The sequence below is a fragment of the Sinocyclocheilus anshuiensis genome, unplaced genomic scaffold (assembly GCF_001515605.1).
Source record: "Sinocyclocheilus anshuiensis isolate Anshui unplaced genomic scaffold, SAMN03320099.WGS_v1.1 scaffold1533, whole genome shotgun sequence".
NCBI lineage: Eukaryota > Metazoa > Chordata > Actinopteri > Cypriniformes > Cyprinidae > Sinocyclocheilus > Sinocyclocheilus anshuiensis.
Genome location: NW_015540924.1, coordinates 31,044 through 39,718, shown reverse-complemented (window position 1 = coordinate 39,718; position 8,675 = coordinate 31,044). Strand labels below are relative to the sequence as shown.

General features: G+C 34.5%; 1 protein-coding gene across 9 annotated transcripts in view; it reads right to left on the bottom strand.

Moving 5' to 3' along the window:
- LOC107689342 (band 4.1-like protein 3) overlaps positions 1 to 8,675 on the bottom strand; it is a 52,405-nt gene that overhangs the window by 17,604 nt on the left and 26,126 nt on the right. For 4 of the 9 annotated variants that reach the window (XM_016487291.1, XM_016487292.1, XM_016487294.1 and 1 more), the window contains exons 8-14: positions 8,599 to 8,675; positions 6,152 to 6,196; positions 4,567 to 4,719; positions 3,583 to 3,680; positions 2,491 to 2,654; positions 1,261 to 1,430; positions 66 to 629 (exon numbers count right to left, since the gene is read on the bottom strand). In XM_016487291.1, coding sequence (XP_016342777.1) covers positions 66 to 629; positions 1,261 to 1,430; positions 2,491 to 2,654; positions 3,583 to 3,680; positions 4,567 to 4,719; positions 6,152 to 6,196; positions 8,599 to 8,675 — 1,271 coding nt within the window. The remainder of the gene's footprint in view (positions 1 to 65; positions 630 to 1,260; positions 1,431 to 2,490; positions 2,655 to 3,582; positions 3,681 to 4,566; positions 4,720 to 6,151; positions 6,197 to 8,598) is intronic. The other 5 variants (XM_016487297.1, XM_016487298.1, XM_016487299.1 and 2 more) reach the window with 3 other exon arrangements.

The following is an 8,675-nucleotide window of genomic DNA, read 5'->3' as shown; positions in this document are numbered from 1 at the left end:
CACACACTCTCTCTCACACACACACACACACACACACACACACACACACACACACACACACACACCTCGTCGTCTGAACTGTCCTGGAAGCCCTGTGTCAGAGATGAGCTGAGCGACGCAGCCTTGGGCTCCAGATAGCAGAGACACAGCGCCAGCGGGAAGGAGAGCGTGAGCGCGTACGGCACCGAGAACGAGGTGGAGAGCAGGAAGAAGAAGATGAAGAGGAAGCAGGGGATGAGTGACGGAGATTTGATGGGCATAAAGTGATGCAGGCTCTCGGGCAGAAAGCGCAGCTCGGTGAGGTCGGGGAAGCTCAGGTAACCGTCCTCATCCAGCAGCGAAGGCAGATCAGGGAGGTGCAGCGAGAAGGAGAACAGCGTTCCTCCTCGACTCTGGTTCATTCTCTGTTTGCGTGCGGACAGAAGCAGCGCTTGTTCCTCCAGCAGAGCCGCTTTACGGTCCGCTTGGGCCTGACGGCGCCGGCAGCCCACCGTGGTTTTGGCCGGACTGACGGAGGCGGCGCGCTTGCGGCTGCTTTCTCTGCGTCTCCTGCGCACTTTGGTGGACGAGACGGGAGAAGACGGGAGAGAGAGCTCAGATCCCAACGGATCCGATGAGTACAGACACGACTGATGACGATGGAGGGAGAAAACGGCGTAGGGAAAACATGCATGCATAAAAAAGTATGCATGTTTGAAACAAAAATGTGTGGTCAAGAGAAGAGCAAGAGAGCTGGTTAGCATTGATTAGACATCCTTTTTGATTATAACAAAAAAATTACAGAAATTTCAGAATTTGAGAAAAATAAAACTGAATTTGAGAAAACAAATAGAGCATTTTAGAGGGCATTATTGTTGTTAGAATTTTACTACGTTTTCCAATGTAAAAGTTTTATGAATTGAATTGACTAGACATCCTTTTTGATTACAAAAAGAAATAATGTAGGAATTTCAGAAAAAATAAACTGAATTTGGGAAAAAATGAATACATTTCTTGGCCACTATTATTGTTAAAATTATACATTATCAAATTGTAAAAGTTTTGTGAATTAAACTTAAAGTAGACATCCTTTTTGATCGTAAAAATTCATAGAAATAAAAACTTATAATTTATCTAAAAAAAAAAAAAAAGAAATAATAAAACCCTGATTTTATAGTGTCCAGGTCATAGTATTTGTAATAGCAGTTCAGAAGCATGAAAGCTGAAACAAACCCCATAACAGCAGATCTGCTGCTGAACTGTCATTCATTTGACGGTTACCTTGGTGACGGAGGGGGGCGGGGCTTTTTCTGATTCGTCACTGTTGGCTTTATATTCTTCCTCCACTGAGTTCATCTCCTCTGCTTTCTTCTCCGGCGTTTCTATGGCGATGAAGTCATCTGTAGCGACAGCGGGTTTGGCGTTCTTCTCGTCGTCATGGCTGACCGTCACTGATCACACAGATACATTGTTACGATTGCTCAGAAAAACACTGAGACTGAGAGAGCCAATCCTCATTCAGAAAAGTTACATTTGATACTAAACTTCACAGATTTCATCCTACATCAAAAGGGAGGAACAAATCGGTATTTATATATGCAAAAACGCCTTTGTACCTTATACACCAGTACATAAAACATATATATAAACAAAAAATCACTATATGCATTAATACATCAAATGAGCAATATAACTGATTTGCTATAATTGTCACTAAAATTAATTAATTATATAAATTCTAGTAATGCACCAAAATGAACATTTTGGGTTGGAACCTAAAAATATTATTTAATAATCAATGAATTAATCAAATGTATTTAATAATCAACACTAAAGTTGTACAAACATTTAAATTGCACAGTTTTATGTCATTTTTTAATAACAGAATTATGTTTTTACTCCAATTTGTGGTTTAAATATAAACATCAAAATGGTAGCTGTAAAAAAAAAAAACCCTTTGATTTATTCAAACATATATTAAATAATAAAGGCATCAGGTTAAGTAAAAATATAATGAATATGTAATTTAGCCCATATATTTCGTAAAATTCAGTGAATCACCAATACATACTTAATAAATAAAAAATATTATAATATATAATGATGCTAATAATAATTAATAATAAATTTAATTTATTATTAATGATGCTAATAATAATTAATAATACATTTAATTTATTATTAATTTAATTAATAAATGTATTAACTATATTTAGCAAAATTCTGTGCATCACTGACAAATACTTAATGAATAATTTATAAATAAACAATACTATATATAATAATACACATAATATATATATATGTGTGTGTGTTTGTGTGTATATATATATATATATATATATATATATGTTTCAAGTGTACATTAATTGTGATTTATAAAGAAGGATGCATTTAGGACACACAGACTTGTAATGTATTTGCAGGCTCGTTTTAGGCACGGCTTTATAAATGAGGTTTTTACTCAGTAACTTGACTAGCAGGTTAGTGTGAGTTAGCGGCGTTACGCACTGCTGTCCATGCTGGCTGTGACGGTGTGCCGTCGCTGGAACTGCGGCGCGGCTCGAGCGATCTGAGCGCTCGCACAACGCGTCTGTGCTTGTGTTCGCCCGCTGTAGCGGAACTTTGAGCCCAACGACAGGAAGCGCTTGGGAGGAGCTTCAGGAGAAACCAGCCTATCAGGACGCAAGAATCAGACCGCTAGTTAGTGATCGTTTACATTTAAACATTTCACTTACGCAAAATGTGTCTGATGCTTTTAATGCCAATCTTTCACATTTTCAAGCGCATAAAAACGAATTATGTGGTTTTTATGATGACGCAACATTTATGTTTATACCACAGTGATTTGGTAAAAAAATAAAAATAAATAAATAAATACCTCAAAGAGAAGAAAGATTCTTATTTATTTATTTTTGTTAATGATAACAACACTGAAGAAACTAAAATATTTAAAGAACATTATGGCAAGCGCAATAAAAAATGCTAACTGAAATGAAACAAAATATAAAAAAGTATATTTTATTGTAGCTAGTTGCCAAAGCAACATTTTTCATTTTCATTTAATTTAACTTCATGAACTAAAATAACTAAAAATAAAACTAAAATTAATTATTTTTTAAATAAAATTAATTAATAAAAACTATTTTAAAAATAAACAAAGCAGAAAATATAAAAATATAATAAAAATAAAAGCTAACTTCAAATAATTATAAAACTATTTTATTATTATTAATAAAACTATTATCTCAATGATACTAAAATAACACTAAACTTTTATTTGAAGCACTAAAATGACAAACTGAAATAAAAATGAATAAAAACACTAAATATACATATATTTAAAAAACTAATAGAATGACAAAAACACAATTTCAGATTACTAAAATTAAAATCAACAGGGAAAATATGAATGATACTAAAATAACACTAAACGTTTGTTCAGTTTAAATTGAAGCAGTAAAATGGCAAACTGAAATTAAAAATTAGTAAAAACAAAATAGACATTTAAAAAAAAAAAAAAAACATAAAAATGACTAAAACAATTAAAATCAAAAGGGAAGATATAAGAAATAAAAAATATTATATATGAACACTACTGACCTGAAGAAGGTGTGATGCTCCACACAAACTTTCCAGAGTCTCTTTGCTGCTTTGTGATTGAAGAGTTTGAATCCGATGGTGCTCTCGAACTGTTCCAGCTGAGCGAAAAACAGAAAGCCAAGCATCTGAGACTCGTTCAAACAGCAGATTCAGATTCTTACATTTAATCAGTGAATTAGAATAGTAAGACATTTGGGCTGTTAGCAAGCAAATTAAATCAGTATCAATTCATCTTTGCAGTGCTGAGGAAACACAGAAGCTGCGTCTGAAGAGGCATGTGTTTACACACAAGACATGAATGCATTTAACCTGTAGTTACTAATGCATAAATAATGTTTTGATATATTAAACAAAACGTTGAATACTGATATTCGAAATTATCTAAAAAATAAAAAGATACTTTAAATGTGAAATTAAAACCGCCAGCAGGTGGCAGCAAGTCACTGTTAATAAGTGAGTCACTGCGACTGAACCGAATCATTTAAACACTTGATTCATTCAGGAACGAATCACTGTCATGTTGCTCAGAAACACAAAACAGTGCTGTGGCTGTGTTTGGAATTATTTAAATTATTATAAAACAGGCAATATGGTGTCTAAAACTTCAGTCTCTTAATATTAACTTGTTTATTGAACTGCTATAAAAAAAATCATTATCACATTTGTAATCATGGTAATCTTTGGAGATAAAAACGGCACTCTCTGTGTGATATTGATTAACTATATGAAATTATATAAATATACACATTTTCCGTCCCCATGTCTTGAATGTTGTGATCATTCTAAATGCATTTTAATACTGAATCATGCAGAGAAAGAACACACTCTAAATCTATGCATGCACTCTGAAGGCGAGTTTTGAATGGTTTTTGCAAAATACTTGATAATGTCAAATCGCACATCGTTAAACAACAATTATGATATTATTGCAGACGACCCCTAAACAGCAGTGGATGTGAAGAAGAGCACGAGACTCCACCTCACCTCTCCCGGCCGCACCTTGATGTAGAAGTTGTTCCTCTTGTAGGAGATCTTGAGTATTTTGGGCCAGGCGAAGCGATTGATGCGCAGTTTATCTCTGTAGACGAGGAGGCCGCTGGAACAAACTCCCAGCATGATCTCCACAGCCTCCGAATCCTGACAGAAACACACACAGATCCGTCACAGGAACCGCTTCACAGCAGGGTTATTAACACTAAACTAAAAACACTAAAAAATAACATGAAATAAACGTTTACTGGCATAAAATGAAACATAACAAATTAAAATTATTTTATTTCAGCTGGCTGCCAAGAAAACATTTGTCATTTAGTTGAAAAGCTGAATTAAAATGAATAAATTAGATTTTAACTAGATTTAAATTTTTTTATATTTCATAATTTTGTTGTTTTTTGTAGAGCTGTCAATAGATTAACATTTTTAATCAGATTAAATCACACACACAAAAAACTAAAATTGACAAAACCTACGAAATTACTAAAAATGTAAATAAAATCACTTCAATCCACTTCACTAACCCAACAAATCTAAAATGTTATTTTTATATCATTGCGATGATAGTTTTTGTTAATTTGTTTTTAATTAGATTTTATTATATTTTACTTTTTAGTTTCATATTTTACTTTTTAAGAAATGTTGCCTTTGTAACTTGTTGAGGTAAATTAATTTTGTTATTTTATTTCCATTTAAATTTATAAAAAAAATAAACAGAAAAAATACAAAAACACAACTAAAACTTCAACATTAAAATGAAAATGTTATATAAAATAACTTAAAATATTTATAAAAAAACTATGTTAGTTTTTTAATGTCTGTATAGTTTTTATCAATTTCTATTTCAATTTTAGTTATTTTAGTATTAAAAGTTAAACTAAATTGAAAATGTTGCCTTGGCAACCAGCTGAAATACAGTTTAAATTCAAGCACTAAAATGAGTACTAAAACTAAAATAAAATTTAATCTAAATAGAAATATAACAATTTTTTTTTTTTAAATGACAAAAGTTAAAAATGTAAAATTACATAAAGCTTAAAATGATTTTATTCTAGTGAATGCTTTTCAAGTAATGACAATGTTTTTTATGGTCTTAGTTTACAATAATAACCCCGGTATGGACCAAATAACGATGCATGGCGCTTTTGTCCTTTTAGGATCTTAACAGTGTCGAAAAATGTCTGAACTGATTTTGTATTGAAAGATTTTTCCCTTTATGTTGCACAGAGATGATCTCATGTTCAGAATGAGGAAGCGTCTCTTTAAACACTTACACCAGGAGACGATCAAATGAATCAATAAACCAATGCAGCTCAACACGAGCGTCTGCAGCATCAGCGTGACCATCAACACTAAACGACAACACAATGGAGAACGAATTCACGATGAAGCTGCGAGACGCTCGTGTTGAGCTGATATAGAGGACAAACAAAGCACGACGACACGCCGAAGACCTTCATCATCCCGCTCATGCAGAGCCACAGAAACACTACAATAACCATCACAGACACACACAAGACCTACCAAGAAAAAACACACATGTATCCACAAACACAGACGACACACAGCATCTTACCTCCTCCTGCGCCGCTGCTAAACACTCAAACAGCCGGCTGACCAGCTGAGCCAGCGGAGGAGGGGCGAGAGACAGAGACAGACACGGAGAGAGAGAGAGAGAGAGATGGGCTGCAGCAGCGAGAAAGTGCATTAACATCAGCACATTCATTTATGATCACATGAGCAGCTGCGCAGAACCTGAACGACGTCATTTAAAGGTGCAGTACGTACTTAAGAACATCTTTCCACTGCAGAGGAAACAATAGCTGCATCTGAAGTGGCTTTAGATGTATTCACACAGACTGCTTGATGATAAATGCATTTACACCACAAAATTTCAAACGCATAAATAATTGTATAAGATTAATGTTTTTGAGCATACAAGTTAACTCTTTCCCCGCCAGCGTTTTTGAAAAATGTTGCCAGCCAACGCCTTTGCTGATTTTCACTAAAACTTCATGGCCCCCAGAATATTTTGCTGTATGAATATCTGAACATGCAATACATAAAAATAAAGATCAGACCCTCTTGCTTTCCAAAAAAACAAAAATCAGTTTTATTCTAGCTTCAAGCATTGTTTTTTTATCAACACTTTAATGTGGGTAGGTTTAATAAAAAAGCAACATTTTGAGCGAAAATCACATTTTTATCAAATACTACATCTGGATCATATTCAGTAATATTATCAAAACAAAGCTGCAGTAGATGGCTTTCATCAGCGCTCCCAAAGCTTGCACAGGCCTTTAACACATTTCACTCGCTAACATTAGGCAGTTTTCATTTATATGCGCTTAGTGTTGATGATCGCATTATTTTTCATATGCATATGCTTACATATGAGATCGCTCGTTTCTGCGGCTTCCTCGTCTGTGTTTTTGATCGGCACTCATTCATATCTATTCACGAACAGCTTGTAACACTCCAAAGAGAAAGGAAAACTTGAAATCGCATCATACGACCCCTTTAATGAAGCTTAGGTGCCATAAATGCATTTACATCACAATTTTCAAATGCATAAATAATTTTATAAGATTAATGTTTTAAATATTTTTAAATGTACAAGTTAAAAATGTTGGGAAAAATGCAATACTTTTAAATATGAAACCAAACAACCAGTAGGTGGCGGCAAATGACTCTTTAAACAAGTGAGTCATTTAGTCCTTCATTCAACCGATTCATTCAAACGGCTGATTCATTCAGAAACGAAGCAAGTGACTCTTTATGAATGAGTTACTGAATCATTGACTCACTCGATTCGTTCAAAAACGTGGATTCATTCAGTATCGAAACACCGCTGTGTTGCTCCGAGACATAAAACAGTTCTGCTGTGGCTTTGATTGGAGCTATTGTCGTCAGCGAAACTGAGCAAAAACAGTCAATATTTAGACTTCTTGTTTATTGAACTACTATTGAATAAAATCAGTGTCACATTGCAATCGTGTTGATTTTCAGGAAAACATCTTTCCACAAACAGAAGAAGTGTGTTTTAGCGCTCGGTCCGATCCACTTTCAACAATGTTTCTGAGAAATTGCTTACTGCGCCTTTAAAATGCTTGTGTGTTTATTAAATATTTGGGATAATTTGATGATGCTTTTATGTAACGTAACACTTCATGATCAGTGGCATTATCTGTGTTCACAAGTGTTTAAATAAACATTATAAACTGATAAATCCACATCGGAAATCTGATTGGATGAGCTGCCTCTGAAAAAGTGGGTGGGACTAATGCACTTTATTCAAATTATTTCACTTGAATAGAGCGCATTAGTCCCGCCCACTTTTTTCCAGCAGCGCTGGTTCCAGAAGTATTTTTAACATTCATTTTTCCAACAGGGATTTTTTTTTTAAAGTCTCTCTTAAAGCATTAAAAGCCATGAATCAAAGCAACCAGCTACAAGCAGAATCAAAGCACTACAAACTTTTATTTGAAGCAAGAAAATAAATGAAAGTATTTTGTGCTTCATGGGAGTGGGCAGAGCTAAAGATGTCTTTTGGGCACATTGCTCGCTGCAACTCTCTGATTGGTGGAATTTTCTGTGCAGCATCATGGGTAATGTAGTTTTCCACCACAAACTTCACTATTAAACATGATTATTTTGAAAACAAGTTGACAGAAGGGTTCAACAAAAGCATATACCATTGATTAACATCTAGTTTCGCTCTATTCTATACCAAAATGCACTTTTAAGTGTTTATTTCATTGCACTTTTTAATCTATTTGCATAAATGTGTGCACATTTAATTATATCATGCCTAATTTGCCTATTTAGACATTTCAGAATACTTGTATTAGAAAACAATTGTCTTGATTGTGATTATTAACTGTTGTAATGTCAGGACGAGCAGCACTGCAGCAGGTTGATGAGAGAAGTGTTAGTACAGCAGACGCACACACACACACTCTCACACACACACACACACACAAACAAACACACACACACACACACACACACACACTCTTTTACCTTGGCACGATGCAGGTCGACTCCGTACATGGAGAGTTTCTTTGCGTTTTCCAGGAACAGCATGTCAGCTTCAGCAG